The sequence below is a fragment of the Terrapene carolina genome, unplaced genomic scaffold (genome assembly GCF_002925995.2).
Source record: "Terrapene carolina triunguis isolate 2854851 unplaced genomic scaffold, T_m_triunguis-2.0 Scaffold85, whole genome shotgun sequence".
Taxonomy (NCBI): Eukaryota; Metazoa; Chordata; order Testudines; family Emydidae; genus Terrapene; species Terrapene triunguis.
The window spans coordinates 4,873,633-4,891,121 of record NW_020664436.1 but is presented as its reverse complement, the minus strand read 5'-3'; the positions used below and the strand labels follow the sequence as shown (position 1 = coordinate 4,891,121).

Below are 17,489 nucleotides of genomic sequence, written 5' to 3'. Positions count from 1 at the left end.
GTGGACCTCTTGAACTCTTGTGAGGGAGAACCCAGGAGGAGCTCTTCTTTAGGCCAGTAGAAACCCTGTCCTTGTCTTGGGTTTTAGACACTGCTGGCACAAGTCCTGCAGTTTCTGGGCCCCTGAGGAATATCATTCTTCATGAAATTGCTGGTGGAACATTTCTGGGATATCCAACGAGTCTAAAATGGCTGCTTTGACTTGGGTATAATCCCATGCCGTCACTGGGTCTAGTCCACAATAGGCTGCCTCTGTTGTCGTGGTCAAGTGTGGGGCCAGTAAGTCTGCCTATTGCTACAGTGGCCAGTGTGCTGCTCTTGCCACCCATTCAAAAGTTTCAGGAAAGGCCTCTGGATCATCTTCAGGCCCCACCTTCATGAGTTTGGCCAGCAGCAGGGGCCCCGCTGGGTCCAACTCCAGCGAACCCATGGAGGAAGGCCCCCAGCCATTTATCTTAGCAATTTGGGCATTTAATTCCATTTAGAAGCTATATCTGTTCAGAATATATTATTATTTTAGTGAAGAAAGCATTACTGGCAGCTCCATCATTTCCCTACATTTTGGCCAGGAAGAGCTATTAATCTGAAATATTAGAAGAAACCATTTTAATTTTTCAACAATTTTATATCCTTGCATTTACTAATAGTGAATTTATTTTAGCTTTACCAGGCTCAAAAAGATGACCCTCCTCTTGCCCGAAACATGCCCCCTGTAGCAGGAAAGATACTGTGGGTGAGGCAGCTTTTCCGGCGGATAAGTGAACCAATCAACTTTTTCTATGTAAGTTGATCATTACTGATGTGAGGGAAAATTATAGATTTCATAAACAATCCATACTTGGTTTACTTGTGATCCAGTGACAAGACCACCTCTGGCTGTGAATTTGTGCGAGGCAACATCAGTATTTGTATGTGAAATTGCTAGGAAAACACTGATTCTGCAAGAAGCACTTCTGGGGATTCAGGTAGTGGTGGTATTTGACTCAGTATTAAACAAGTGCTCCAGCATTGTGGTAGCAGGCATTGAATTATTGGAAATGCAGTCATAAGAACAGAAGAATGGCCATACTGGGACAGACCAATGGTCCATCTAGCCTAGTATCCTCTCTTCTGATATTTTCTGGTACCAGATGCTTCACAGGGAATGAACAGAGCATGGCAATTATTGAGTGATCCATTCCCTTTCATCCAGTCCCAGCTTCTGGCAGTCAGAGGCTAAGGGACAGCCAGAGCATTGGGTTGCGTCTCTGACCATCTTGGCTAATAGCCATTGATGGACCTATGCTCCAAGAACTTGTCTAATTCTTTATTTAACCCAGTTATACTTTTGGTCTTCACAACATCCTCTGGCAATGAGTTCCACAGGTTGACCATGCATTGTGTGAAGAAGTACTTCCTTTTGTTTGTTTTAAACGTGCTGCCTGTTAACTTCATTGGGTGACCACTGGTTCTTGTGTTATGTGAATAACTCTTCCTCATTCACTTTCTCCACACCATTTATGATTTTATAGACCTCTAATATTCCCCCTTAGTTGTCTCTTTTCTAAGATGTGCAGTCCCAGTCTTTTTATGTCTTCTCATATGGAAGTTGTTCCATACCCCCAACCATTTTTGTTGTTCTTCTCTGTTCTTTTCCCAATTCTAATATATCTTTTTGAGGTGGGGTGACCAGAACTACATGTAGTATTCAAGGTGCAGGCGTAACATGGATTTATATAATGGCATTCTGATACGTCTTATTATCTATCCCTTTCATAATAGTTCCTAACATTCTGTTAGTGTTTTGACTGCTGCTACACATTGAGCAGATGTTTTCAGAGAACTGAGTAAATGTTTTCAGGTCTTTGAATGAAGTATCATTTGAAGATATATTTGATCATTACAGACAATAGCACCTATGAGGCAGGATGAGACTAGTCAGTAAGGAAGGCCTTATGCTCTGCCCATCATCTAGCAAAGTGCTCTCCTGTTTGGTTTTCAAATAATATAAATAAAAGTTCTCAATCAAATTAAAAATAACACAGCACCTTGATATTTGATTAATAACTTTGTATGTGACATTTTTTGTAATCCAAATTATTTATAATTTGAATAATTTAATTACTTTGCATGTAATTATTTAAAGTAATAATAAAAGTGAAATTTGTGTGTGTTTAGCCTCAAAAATCTCCTTTATTCAGATTAATCCAAATCCTGAGTAGTGCTGAGCATCCATTTCAACAGAAGTTATAAGTCCTTTGCACAATAAAGTTGTCATTTTTTAATGTATTATTTTTAAAAAGGCAGAGGTTTTTTTGTTTTTTTTATTAATTAGGCCAATCTCCTATTGATTTCAGCAGGCCATATATTTGGATGATACTATACTTGATAGCATGCTTTAAATATAAATTTAATTTGAGATTTAAAGCTTCAAAAATTCATAGTAAATAATTTTAAACAATTTTCATTTGACATCAAGTTGAACCGCTGTTTGATATGTTTATAATTTTAATTTGCAATGTTTTAATAGAAAAATTCAGATATCTTGACAAGTCCAGAAGGTAAAGCAGTGGTTCGATTATTCAATAAAATTTCCTATGTATTGGTGGAATTTGAGGTACTCTATCACATGGCTTGGGTGAAGGAAATTTCTCAGCTACAATATGGTGAGTAGTTAGGTATGTAAGACTTATAATAAATGTGTGTAAGTTTTTCACATCAGCCTTGTTCTGTCTGTTATAATGTTTTATTGCAATTTGTTCTTATATGTTGTTGACAACTGCTAGATTTATAGAAAATCAACTTAAATATTTTTTTAACTTTTTAGCCTTTAAAATATGCAAATTATAGTCCTGCTCCTGCAAGTATACATGATATCACAGACCCCTGCATCTGAATGACTGTGTGGGTGAAGGGGTTTGCATTATGGAACTACTTGCAGGGTGGGGCCAATGATTGATTTATTTGTAAAGCATAATTATCTTGGTATTACATTACATTTTTAGTTATGTAGGTTATATTGAATAAGAATTATAATACAACTAGCTAAAGTAGTAATATGTAAAAGAAAAAGAAAATCTCCCAGATATAAGATAACCTGACTTTTTAGCAATTAAAACATTAATTATTATTAATTTGTTTATTCACTGAGCTTCCAAAAGTGTGTTAGGCACCAAAAACAAACCAGTCCATCTCTGAAGAGATTACAATGGAAGGCCCTGATCTTACAAAGAGTTAAGCACATGCTTAACCAAATGGTCCCTGCTCTGAAAAGCTTACAATCATATTATAGATATGGTGCAACATGAAAGCAACAGATAACTGGGCTTAAATATATGACTATGAATCAGGGCACCTCAACATACCTTAAATACCTCTAAACCATGTTGAGGTGCCCTGATTCATAATCATATCTTTTAAGCCTAGACGGGATCATTGTGATTGTCTAGCCCAAGTGTTCTCAATCTTCATTGCACCATGACTCCCTTCTGACAACAAAAATTACTACACGACCCCAGAAGGGGGGACCAAAGCCTGAGCCGTCCCGAGCCCCACCGCCCCGGGCGGGACAAAGCCAACGCCCGAGCCCCACAACCCTGGGTGTGAGCAAAGCTGAAGCCCAAAGGCTTCAGCTTCAGGCAGAGGGCCTGTAAGTTGAGCCCTGCCACCCAAGGATGAAGCCCTTGGGCTTTGGCCTTGGATGGTGCGGCTAGTCTTTGTCTTCGGACCCGGGCGATGGGGCTCGGGCTTCAACTTTGGCCCCCAAGTAAGTCTAATGTCAGCCCTGGTGACCCCATTAAAACAGGGTTGCGACCCACTTTGGGGTCCTGACCCACAGTTTGAGAACCGCTGGTCTAGCCTGATCTCCTGCATAGCGCAAACAGTAGCTCTTCCCTATATTAATTTCTGCTTCCGGTCCAATAGCTGTGCTTGAACTAGAGCATATATTTTAGAAAAAACATCCAATCTTGATTTAAACATTTCCAGTGTAAGCTATTCCTGGTAAGCTGTTCCAGTGTTTAATTACCTCACTGTTAAAACATTGTGCCATATTTCTAGTCTGAATTTATTTAGCTTCAACTTCCAGTCATTGTTCTTGTTATGCCTTTGTCTGCTGGACTGAAGATCACACTATCATCAACTTTGATTGTACAGGCTGCTATCAGAGACAGAAATAGGATGAACCACTGGGGTTTAACTCTGAAAATAGATCCATGCAAATAGAATTTTGTGCTCACATGGAGCCCCCTTGAAGCCAACAGAACTCCTTATGGGAAAAAGTGCCCATATGCATGGTCTGATTGCAGGATTCGATTATAGCATTTTTCTATCCTTACATTTTGGCTTTTATTTGGCTTTGTTTTTCCTTAATCTTTCTGTCTCAATATTATCTTCTTCTTGGACTTGTTCCTGCAAGAAATTGAGCAGCTCCTGAAAGTGCTCACGTCCTTGCAGGATTGAACCTATAATTGCTTCATGCCCAGTCATTCACATTTTCTCAGAAATCTAATAAGGACTCATTATACAATAGAAACAATCAATAGTTTGTTATGAATATTTATTTTAAAATATACTTTAATTTACTTGCAGCATTACAAGCTACACTACTGGTACGTCATCCTGAAACTGGGAAGTTGCTTGTTAATTTTGATCCCAAAATTCTAGAGATTGTCCGAGAGACTAAGTGTATGATAAAGATGGGTCTTGAAGTACCAGAGCAAGCAAAGAGGGTAGTAAAAATAGAAAATACTCTGAAGACAAACAAATTGTGTTTGGAGGTAAGTCAAAAAAACCCACCATTTCTTTTAAAAAGAAATAACTAATATTGTCTAGAGTATAGTGCCATACTCTTCATACTGGTCTTTTAATACCACATTTCTAGTCCTGACACTCTGACAGGTGAGTCGCATCATACGTGCATTTAACTTACGCGAATTCAACTATATGTGCTCGGCAAAAAAAAGAAAAACAGCACGATACCTGTAAATAGTGCGGGTGATTCTACCCACCATTCCACTCAGTGAGCGTATGCCCTGGAGTGAGTGTGAGATGGGAAACGTGAATCTGCTGTTCCCTCAGTTGGGAACCAGTTGGTTTCAGTTCCCATGTGTCTCTCATAGTGTGAGCATCTCGCCACGCTGAGTGTGATTCTAGTGTTTAAAGATACGTATTTTTTGTACAACATGACCCCTAAACGCAAGCCAACTAATTCAACCGAAGAAACAGCGATCTGTTCCAATGCTGGAGGAAAAACTGGCTGTGTTGGACTTACTGAGAGACGGTATGTCGGTCTCCAACGTGGCGTGAAAATATGGCTGCAACAAATCTAGCATCCGTGCCATCAAGTTTCGAGAGAGAGAAATTCGTCAAGTCGTGGCATCAAGTGCTCCAATAACTGCTAAGGTGATGTACCAGGTGCATGATAAGACTTTAGTGAAGACAAAAGGCATTAAACTTATGGCTGGAAGACATGAACCATAAATGTGTGCCTGTCGATGGCAATACGTTGCGAGAAAAGGCTCTTAGCCTCTACGCGCTGTTCAAACCTCCTGCTGAAGAGGGACAGCCTTCTGATGAGAAGGAATTCAAAGCCAGCCAAGGTTGGCTTAACAGTTTTAGGAACCGCTTCAACCTCAAAAACGTACAGACTACTGGTGAAGCTGCATCTGCCAATGAAGAGGCAGCAAAAGCCTACCCCGAACAATTAAAGAAAATCATAGAAGAAAAGGGCTATCTTCCGGAACAAGTTTTTAATGCTGACGAGACTGGGCTCTTCTGGAAAAAAATGCCCGACTGCACTTACATTTCGAAATCAGAAAGACAAGCGCCTGGCTTCAAAGCAGCTAAAGACCGTGTGGCTGTGTTGTTTTGTGGCAATGCGTCTGGTCGTGCTCTACAGGACTGCAAATCCCCGTGCCCTAAAAGGCAAGAACAAAAATCTCCTGCCTGTGTTCTGGCAATCAAATAAAAAGGCTTGGGTGACGGCAGCATTATTTCTGGATTGGTTCCACAAGTGTTTCATTCCGGAGGTCAAGCAGTACCTCGAAGAGAAAGGACTTGATTTTAAAGTGTTGCTGATCGTAGACAATGCTCCTGGCCACCCTGCGGCACTCCGGTTTGCATATAATGACATTGAAGTCATCTTTCTCCCCCCTAATACCACCTCCATCCTCTAACCTCTCGACCAAGGCATGATTCGCTGTTTCAAGGCCACGTACACGAGGCTTATGTTCTCACAGATATGTAGCGCTATGGATGCTGATCCCAATCTTAATGTGATGGAGTGTTGGAAGTCCTTCAACATTGCTGATTGCATCATTTATATTAAACAGGCAATGGATGCAGTCAAGCCTGAAACAGTCAATGAATGTTGGCGAAAGCTGTGGAAAGAATGTGTGAATGATTTTAAGGGTTTCCCGACTATTGACAAAGAAGCGAAACGCATTGTTCTGGTGTCCAGGCAAGTGGGTGGTGATGGCTTCGTCGACATCCTTGAGGAAGAAATTGAAGAATTAATTGAGAGCCATAGAGAAACATTGACTAACAAAGAGTTAGAGGAACTGATAAAATCATCTACAGAAGACAAAGATGGTGACGACGAACAGGAAGAGCCAGCAAGTTGGAATCTTCATAAATTTGCTGAAGTGTTCCAAGCAGCGAAACACTTGAATGATTTAATTTCTGAATACGATCCCTCTATGGAACGAAGCCTCAAAATCACATGTAGTATTATGGACGATTTGAGACTGTATCAAGAAATATTTGAGCAGCTCAGGAGACAACAGCGACAATTGCCGATCACCATGTTTTTCAAGGAAAAACAACCAGCAGCAGATGAGCCTACGCAATCAACTTCTCGAGCTGAACCAGAGCTAACCACTTCGTCTACAACTCGCTCTCCGTCACCCAACCTCTCCGTCACCTCTGTCTACTGGATCGACATCAAGCCCCGACGACCCCCTGTAATTACCGCCTGTAATTAAAAATACAGTACTGTAAAATTATATTTTGCATATGTACTCTTTATTATATACTGTACATTACTGTATGCATTATACATTTATACATATTACTGTACAGGGTTGTATACACAAAGCCATGTACAGTATACTGTACTTTATGGTCGATTTAAGGGATTTTCAAGGGTAATTTTGACTATACGCGATTTTCGCCTAATGCGCCTACTTTAGAACCTAACCCCCACGTAAGATGCAACTCCACTGTAATGTTAATTAAGAGGAGCCAGATTTTTTGAAATAATCCAAAGAAAGGTTTCCCATTTTTTATCACCAATTTTCAGGAAAAAGGTTGATGAATAAGACAGTTTGACATCTGAGGTGTTTTTGTGTTAAGGGGAAATTTGGTTTTCTGGAAGGTTTTGTCTGCTTGTGTGAGTGGTAAGATTGGGGATCATATAATTTAATATAGACAGAATGGATTTGGTGGGACACACAATTAGGAGGGGGAATTTATCTTAATTCATTGCAATTTTCCAGAGCCTCTTTCTCCCTCTCCTCTATTTTGGTTGCAGCTCCCTGATCTTTCTTACCTTAATTCTGATCCTGGGCCCAACTTTTTCAGTGTTGGTCCATGGTGCACTAGCCCTTGGCATCTTTATTTGAATTTTCAGAGCACTACTGTACTGTGGATTATGCAATACAATCTGGAAAGCTTTATAAACATTTGTACAGTAACATATGAAGAACACAGTGAGGAATGCCTGCAGACAGGGAAACAGTCCATTCAGATTTCAACATTAAGACATGTAGATTTTAGGCCTGAATTAATGTGAGGATAGGGGGAAAGGGAAGAGATAATAGGGAGCTTTTTCATAGGATGAAAGACTGTGGAGAAGTAGGAGAGGATGCCAGATGGCTGATTTTACTGAACATAGGAATTGCCGTCCTGGATAAGATCTGGATAAGGCTGTTTCCAATAGTTTCTAGTAATGGATGCTTCAGAGAAGGTTCAAGGAACCTTGCCCGTAGAGAAAATTTCTTCGTGACTTTGGTTAGAGTTTTCCTTATGCCCTGAAGCAAGTGTGTTTATAACCCTTCCAAAATTCTTCTTTTGTTTTGTTTTTAATCCTTACTATTTTAATTATGGGTGTTCTCATTATCCATATAAATGTATAACCTTTTAATCTTGCTATTTTTTTTGCCTCCATGATATCTGTCAAAGTTAGATTCAGGACTCACAGTTTGTCAGATCACTCTGTTTTATTAGCACAGCGCTCTGCTAATACATTCAGATAATGTGAGCCCCATGCAAGACCCAAACAGTCTTATTTATACAGATAAAAGGGCGCGAACTAAACAAAGGGACAAAGAGAGCAAAATTGTAAAATTTACCTGGGGCACAATATGCATATCCTACTTCCTTACTAACTCTTATCGATCTAAGGCTAATACTTCACCAATCGCCCTTAAGTGGAGCAATTGTTCTAACTTAATGTCTGCTTTCCTGACACCTGGATCACAGCATTTCTCATTTCTACTTAAAGGCACATACAGCATTCTTTAATTCATTCTATTTCTTTAATATAATTCATTTCACTTTCACAATCCCTCCTTTTGGTCAAGTTTACGCAAAGACCAACAATTACTGGGTTCCACATATTAATTGTTCTTTATCTCTTCTTTCATCAGTGATATTTAACATCATCATATTAGCACTCTGTTTTGGGGCAGTCACCTGGGTGGCATACCTTACACAATTCTGGATACAACAGGAGATTAACTGAAAACATACAAAAATCATTAGGATTCCAAACAGGATAGTCAGGGCTCCCTGAAACAACCAGTTTCCTATGCCAGAGAAATTGAACAGGTTACTTAACCACTTCCATAAAGAACTCGGCTCTTTATGGGGAAGATATGCGATTTGTTCTAAGTGGCTAGCGCGATCTATTACCTCATTGATGTCGTCGGGTATAAACACACAACATTCTTTTCCAATGAGAGCACAGGTCCCTCCTTTGGCCGCCAGCACCATGTCCAATGCCTGACGGTTTTGGAGGGCCATCTGTCGGATCGCCCCTGTTTTCTTTGGCCAGGGCTTTTAAACTCTCTCCGGTTTCATTTGCCATTATTTCAACTATTGCTTGTAACCTCAGGAGCCTTTTTGCATGGTGTATTACTCCTCCTACTTTGAATGCAGAAGGCCACTTTCCAGGAACTTTGTGAAGAGCTTTCCCCAGCCCTGAAGCACAGCAACACTAAAATGAGACCTGCTATGACAGTGGAGAAGTGAGTGGTGATTGCTCTGTCGAAGTGTGCAATGCCAGACTGCTACCGGTCAGTGGGGAATCAATCTAGAGTTGGTGAATCCACTGTGGGAGCTGTTGTAATCCAAGTGTGCAGAGCCATTAATCAACTTCTGCTAAGAAGAGTAGTGACTCTGGGTAATATGCAGTATATAGTAGATGGTTTTGCTGCAATGGGGTTCTCTAACTGCATTGAGGTCATAGATGGCATGCATCTCCCTATCACCAGGCCACCTAGCCAAAGAGTACATAAACCGTACTGTGGCCAGGGCTGGCAGAGCACTTCTCAGGCCCTGTGGCAGTGACTGGGACAGATTGCTCCGCTGCCCCCATGGCCAAATCCATGGCAGAGAGTTCCCCTAGGGCTGGGGCAGAGAGCTCCTCCAGCCTGGGGGCTGTGGCTACAGCAGAGGGCTCCTCTGACCCCGTGGCCAGGGCAGATATCAACTCAGCCCAATGCTTGTGGACAGGCCAGAGAGCACCTCGGTCCTACGGCTGTGGCCAGAACAGAGAGCTCCCCCAGGGTTGTGGGCAGGGCAGAGCCCTCCTTCGTCCCCAGGGCCACGACCATGGCAGAGCTCTCCTCTGTCCCTGGGGCCATGGTGGAGCAACAGAGAACTCCTCGGCCCTAGGGCTGCGGGGGCAGAGGGAAGAGAGCTCCTCTGGCCCCAGGGCTGTGGTGGAGTGGCAGCGCACTCCTCCAGTCCTGGGACCATGTTGGGGGGGAGGACAGGGACAGAGAGCTCCTTGGGGCTGCAGGTGGGGCAGAGAGCTCCTCTGGCCCCAGGGCCATGGCCAGGGTGGCATAGTGCTCCTCCATCCTTGGGGCTTCAGTGGGGTGACAGAGCACTCCTCCAGCCCTGGGACCACATCGGGGGGGGAGGACAGAGAGCTACTTGGGGCTGCAGTGGGGTGACAGAGCACTCCTCTGGCCACGGAGGGTAGAAAGCTCCTCTGGTTCTGGGGCCATGGGCAGGGCAGCAGAGCCCTCCGACCCTGGGGCTGCAGCGGGGTGGCAGAGCCTCCTCCAGTCCTGGGACCGTGGCTGGATTCCATATTGTTGTTTTGATTCTGCAATTCCATCCACGTTCTCATTAACGTAGATTCATAAGGCGCTATCTATTGGTGCTCCACGACCCATGCTCCTCTCCTCTACTTCAGAGTTCTTAATGTGGGGGCTCCACGGTAGAGAGGAAACGGAGGATGGTTTGCCCATGTAGCGCTAGTTAGCCTTGAGACAGAACCACAAGGAGGAGAGAGTACGTGTGTGGGCCAAATGGACACTGCTACCAAAGATCTCTGATCAGAAGCACAGGTCGCAGACACACTTACAGTGGAGCACCTATAGGGACATACATCTTGAAGAATCATTGTTACTGTACAAACTGAATAACTTCTTCTTTTTAAGCATTTTTTTCTATTTAAATTTTCACAGTTGTGGGAAATTATGGGAGAGGTGTTAGACAACAGTTTGAGACAAACAATTATTTAATGACAGAAGATGTTAAAATTCAAAAAGTTAAACCTTTATAACTTTATATCCATTGAAACACAAATTGTTGACATCACATAAAAATGTACAAAATAAATAACTTTACATCAAACTCTAATAAATTCTCAAGCCGCATTTTTCTTACTTTGTATATCTGTACATTTTAATTATTATCAATGGAAATTTTTTTTCAGTTCATATGCATATTTTAAAATCGACACTTACTGATAAAAATTGAATCCTTCCAAGCCTCCGTATAACATTAATGTTAAGAGTTCTGATTTACATTATGGAGTTCTCCCAAATTCAGTCTAGTACCTTAAAATCATTCTTCCTCTCCCTTTTTATTGGTCATGCCCCTGGTGCTAGTAATAGACATGAGGGGAGTAATGCTGGAGTCTGTATTCTGGCTGTGCAGCATCAGAGGTTCGTCTTTATACTGGGGCCAGATATCCCAGGCTAGTTTTCACAGATTTGGTACTGCATTACAACAGATTGAAGTCAGTCCAACTCCATTAAAAAACAATCCAGAATGGAGTTGCACTGATGTAAAACTGAAGTAACATAATGCTGAATTAGATCCTAATATCTTAATCTTAATTAACCTGTGTGATAGATGAATAAAGTTGTCCTAAATTTCAGGTTATTTTCAGGTCCGTGCTTGTTACAGGTTTTTTTGTTCAGTAGAACTTTACTTTGGAATTTCTGAGTTTCCTAATATTTTTGGGTTGTTTTTAGAAAACTAAAATGTTTATTTTTTTTTGCTGAAAAAAACCAATTGGTTCTTTAAACCAGAACTCAGGGTTAACGAATATTTTTGCTTAGGAATTTCCTTAAATATGTTTAAGGTTGTGTAGTGTCAGAATGCCTGGCAGGCCTTTTAGGGACTCCAACAGACCTGGCAAACCTTCATTGGACCTTGCAAGTGTGCATGGACCCTGGTGGATCTTGTTAGCTTCCCAGAAATGAACCCTGTTCTATCCCAGACAACCACCCATCTCTGCATATTTACTTCCTTCTTCTTGTTTTCCATGTAGACATGCTAATTCTCCATGTAACTTTCCCCTTTTTATCTCCTTCTAGACTGGATCTGACAGCACTACAAGTGGTTCCCTACCTGACAGTCCTCCAATCTATGCAATGCACACTTTGCAAAACATGCAATAAACAGATGCATGCATTACTATATATATTATTTAAAAGATACAAGTATATACACGTCATAAAATACATCTGCCTATACTTTTTGTGGGTTTTTTAAGTGTATATATGTGTGTTTTATATTCTGGTGATATTTAAATATCTCTGCAATCTTTTTGTTTACTTTTTCAAAGGCATTTCTACTTGTTAGGGAGTTTTGGAGAAGCAGTTTGGAATTTTTTTGTAAATCTGTTTTGGAGATATCATGAGCCAAAAATGCAATCGGAAAACCTCTGAAAACTAAATGTCGGAAAACCGTAACTTCTTGTGAGATTTGTTCCAAACTTGCCAGAAAACTTCTACCTTTGGGATGAGATGCAGCATGTGAAATTTCATGATTGTTTGTTTTTTGTTGAAGATAAGGGACAGGATGGGAGGGTGCTGAAAACTGGATTGACAGCAATAAGAGTTTTAACTTTAACTATTATATGCAAGAACTAGAGCCTCTAGTTCAGTGTGGGAGAGGGCATGGCCCTGCCTCTCTCTGCTCCCTATGGGGAGGCTACTGACACTTCTGATACTAGTCTTGAGCAAGGACTGGTGTTTTGTGCTTCCTAATCACAAGGACTGGTATTTTGACTGGGACATGTGCATAGGGACTAGATATGTGAGGTGGGAAGTATCCTTTTTTTCTTTCTTTCTCTTTTGCACTCACACACCCCATACAGGAAAACACAATCTTGCTCTTTTTCATTGATGATAACAATTAGATAAATATTGTAAGTGTTCATGTCAAATTTTGCATTTAGATATATTCTGGGGGAATATGTCCTGTACCATTTTCCTGTTTCCTTATGTCCATTGTATTGATTTGTTTTTATTTCTACTGGTTTGCTTCTATGAAAATCTTCAATAAAGAAAAATATTTAAAAAATATTGCTAATGAAATTGTCATTTTTTAATATTAACAGAATCTTCTGCAATGTTACGAAGATTTGTGTCAGGAAATACCAACAGTGTTTGTAAATTTGATGGCACCAAAAATGAGAAAGGTTGGTAATGCTAAATATATTTTAATTTGAATATACTGGAAGTTAGTGTAGCTTTAGAATTGTTTGTAATTTTCTTAACACTAAGATTCCAAATTAAACAATTCTGCACAGCAGAATCTTACTGATTCACACTAATGCCTGAGAGACCCATTGCAGACTATGTAATGTTGTGATTTAGCAAGTGAATAACACAGTGCGCCAGATTCTCATTTACAGTCAGGCCACGTTATACCACTCTAGCAGTATAAAGATTGCTTACTCACATTGAGGCTTGTTTACACTGCCAAAGCAGTGTATGTGTGCAGTATAGGAACATAGGCCTGGAAGGGACCTCCTGGGTCGTTGAGTCCAGTCCCCTTATATTGCAGTTGAGCTGTGTTCCCTCTAAGCTGCATGGTCGCATGGCCGCCCAGGAGTGAATCAAGTGCCACACACTTGATTAGCAGAGGCGTGCACAGTGGCGTGTGTTTGGGTGCCCCTACCCCCCCACCCCCGCTGCTCTGCAGCCATATTGCTCCTGCCCTCTGCCTTGGAGCTCCTAGCCAGCTGCTACCAGGACCCTCCTGCTTGCTGTGCAGAGTGAGGGGGGATGCTGATGTCAGGGTGTCCCCCCTGTCCATGTACCCCATCTCCACAGAGGGGAGATGGGAGGACAGGATTCAGGAGCAGGAGAGCTGCTGGCAGGTGCTGTGGTCTGAGCTGTCTGGTGAGTGCCTTAAAGAGACAGCTCATAGATAGGGCCCTACCAAATTCACGGCCATGAAAAGTGTGTCACGGACCATGAAATCTGGTTTCCTATCATGAAATCTGGTCTTTTATGTGCTTTTACCCTATACTATACAGATTTCACCAGGGAGACTAGCATTTCTCAAATTAGGGATCCTGACCCAAAAGGGAGTTGCAAGGGGGTCACAAGGTTATTTTAGCAGGGTCATGGTATTGCCATCCTTACTTCTGCACTGCCTTCAGAGCTGGGCGGACAGAGAGTGGTGGCTGTTGACTGAGGGCCCAGCCCTGCAGGCAGCAGCACAGAAATAAGGGTGGCAATGCCATACCATGCCATCCTTACTTCTGTGCAGCTGCTGCTTGTGGCTCTGCCTTTGGAGCTGGGCTCCCAGCCAGCAGCCACCACTCTCCAGCTGCCCAGCTCTGAAGGCAGAGCCACCACCAGCAGCAGCGCAGAAGTAAGGGTAGCAGTACCGCAACCCCCCTACAAGAACCTTGCGACCGCCCCACAACTCCTTTTTGGGTCAGGACCCCTACAGTTACAACACCGTGAAATTTCAGATTTAAATAGTTGAATTCATTACATTTATGATTTTTAAAATCCTATGACCGTGAAATTGACGAAAATGGACTGTGAATTTGGTAGGGCCCTAGTCATAGACTTCCCCAGGAGCCAGCACATACACACTCTGTCTCTGTGTGTGTGTGTGTGTGTGTGTGTGTGTGTGTGTCTCACACACACACACACACTCACTCTCTCTCTGACACACTCACCTCCCAGCCCATACTTGTGTTGTTGTTGTTACTTCTTGGTACTTCCTCCAATGCACATATATTCTCTGTAATTTTATTCTTTCAGAGTGCTGTTATTTTAGTTTTTTGACTTGTCTATTCATTTCATAATTTTATTTCTCTCTTATGCTTAAATTTAATTCTTTGAGTAGCGAGTTCTAAAATGCCTAACCTGTCCTGACTGGAGTAATTATCCCGATGGTAACTTTTTAAAATATATATTATATCTAGGTTTTTTGTTTCTACTGGTCGCGCACATCCGCACACTAACTTGATATTGGGGCACATAACAAAATTCATTCCTCACATGGATGGAAAAAAATTAGAGGGAACATTGCAGGTGACCCTGTCCTATTAATAAAGTTCATAAACTGATCTTAAAATTAGATTGTTTACCCCCACTACTCCTATTGGGAGGCTGTTTCAGAAGTTCACTCCTCTGATTATTAGGAATCTTATTCTAATTTCCAGCCTAAATTTATTCATGACAAATTTATATCCATTTGTACTTGTGACAACATTGTCCTTTAGCTTAAATAGCTTTTCTCCATCCCTGATGTTTACCCCCCTCCCTCCAATGTTTTTGTAGAGAGCAGCTATTTCTTCTTCGAGTAGTGTCCCTATGGGTGCTCCACTGTAGTTATGTCTGATTTCCTGTGCTGATGATTGGAGAACTTTGGTAGCAGTGTCTGTTGGATCCACACATGCACTGTCTCTCCTTCTCAATTGCCCTTGGCTAGAGACAAAGCTTTAGCTGTCCATTTGCAGATCATTAACTCCTTTACAGTTGCTAATTTTTAACTTCCCTTAAAGCCTCTTTTCTTCATTTGTTTTTCCTTTGGCCATGCCTTAAAAAAAAGAGAGAGAAAAAGAAAGGACTTTGTTTTCTTATCAACCCTTGGTGTAGGGGGACACCCCCCCCCCCCCCCCGACCAAGGGTATGCCCCAGCTCCCCGGGCTTCAAGAAGTGCTGCACTTGCAGCGAGGTGATCCCGGTCGCTGACAAGCAATCTCAGTGCATCTGCTACCTCGGCGAGGGCCGCATCCAACAAAATTGTTCCCTCTGTCAGCAGCTCCAACCGAGATCCCGCAAGGACAGAGACCTGTGCCAAAAAATTATCTTCATGGAGGCATCTCTTCAACCTCAACCTCCTGGCAGTCGTGAGTCTCCCCCACAACTTTCAACCTTGAAGGACAGTAGATCAAGGAAGCGGTCTGGGACTCCTCTCACAGGTCTAAAAAGAGAGTGAGAAGTCCCCTCAGCAAGCCTAGGGGTAGCTGTAAGCAATTGCCATCTCACTCAATATACTCAGCACTGCTGACATTGAGACCATCTGGCACCCACGCCTCATGGTGACGGTCAGTATCTGACCAATGGACCCTTTTGGCACGGGCACCAAATCGTCATCACCAGAAGATAAGGGCAAACACCCTAGAAAGATGTTCGCGGTACGCGAGTCGACCTCAGTACTGTCAGCAACAGGAGTCCACCTGGCACCGGAGAGACCGGTGATGGTTTCCTCTCCCCTCTGGCAATGACACCGGGATGATTGGTACTGGTGGAATTCCATCAGACCAGAGACCTCTGCATTCTAGAGACATCCGAGTCTTCGCTCCTCCATACTGACATCATGGCACTGAGCCTTTGCCAGGCGCGGGGGATATCGCCACAATCATGCCATGCCCCTCCACTATCTAGTGAGGGGTTGGACAGTGAGCCAGAAGAGATCTCACAGTACTCCTTGCAAGCTCCATATGAGAACCACTGTCAATAGGGCACCACCACCATCTTGGTATGGCCACCCACAAACATTTCCACCAGTCCCTATGCCACCACAATGCCCATACTGGGACCCTTGGATGGCACACCGACAGCCAGCCTTGCGAGCATCAAGCATCACCTGACAACCTTCCTGGCATGCTCCTTCAGCCACAGCATCTAGGGCCTCAGAGCCTCAAGAAATGGAGGAACAAGAAGCCGACACAGAGGAAGACATAACACCTAAGCCTATAGCCTCCTCTTCCCTGGACAAAGTGGTCACGCCTTCACCACCATCAATGCAGATGACATCTGTCTATTTCAGGAGCTGGCTCATCAAGCCATCAACACCACAATACACTTGTTTACAGAACTGGGCTTTCAGATCAACACCTAGAAGTCAACTGTCATGCCAATGCCACACTTGGAATTTATAGGGGTGACCTGGATATTCTACAGGCCAAAGCCTTCCTACCTCAACACATGTTCCTATCCCTGGTCTCATTCATAGACACAGTTCAGCATAGTCCACAAATACCAGCTAGACTCTGCTGCCTCCAACTGTTGGGGCATATGGCGGTGGGTACGGCAGTGATACCATATGCCAGACTCCATATGCGATGTCTCCAACTATTGTTCAGTTCAGTTTACAGACTGAACTGGGACAGGGTGGAGAAACCTCTGTCACTACCAGGATCAACAACTCCTTAGACTGGTGGAAGGACCCAGCCAATGTGTGAAAAGGGATCCCCTTCTTGCACATGTCACCATTGTTGCTCCTTACTACTGACACACACTCACAGGGTGGGTCATGCACTTAAACAGCCTCACTACTAAGACAAATGGTCACTTACAGAGATATCTCTACATATCAATCTCCTTGAACTGAGGGTGGTCAGGAATGCCTATGGCCATTTTTTCCTGCTGATAGCAATATCTCATACAAAGATCCCAACAGACAACATAGCCTGCATGTACTACATCAAACGCTGGGGCGTGGGAGGTTGCCCTCTACATGCGTGGAAGCAATGACGTTATGGAATTGGTGCATCTCTCACAACATCATTTTTTCAGCAGCTTACCTCCTGGGAATGCAGAACTCGATAGCAGATAACCTCAGTCGCAAATTCCTGCATGACCATGAGTGGGAGATGCACTCGTCAGTACTCCATGCTCTGTTCACACGATGGGGAACATTGTCCATAGATCTGTTTGTCTCTTACCAGAACAAGAAGTGTCTGTGCTACTGCTCCAGGGTGGGGATGAGACAGCACTCTCTGGCTGA

The 17,489-nt window shown here is 42.8% G+C and overlaps 1 protein-coding gene across 1 annotated transcript in view; it reads left to right on the top strand.

The window, feature by feature from the left end:
- Positions 1-17,489, top strand: part of DNAH8 (dynein axonemal heavy chain 8) — a 525,323-nt gene that overhangs the window by 116,341 nt on the left and 391,493 nt on the right. The window contains exons 15-18 of the mRNA XM_026649503.1: positions 661-780; positions 2,509-2,644; positions 4,569-4,756; positions 12,847-12,927. Coding sequence (XP_026505288.1) covers positions 661-780; positions 2,509-2,644; positions 4,569-4,756; positions 12,847-12,927 — 525 coding nt within the window. The remainder of the gene's footprint in view (positions 1-660; positions 781-2,508; positions 2,645-4,568; positions 4,757-12,846; positions 12,928-17,489) is intronic.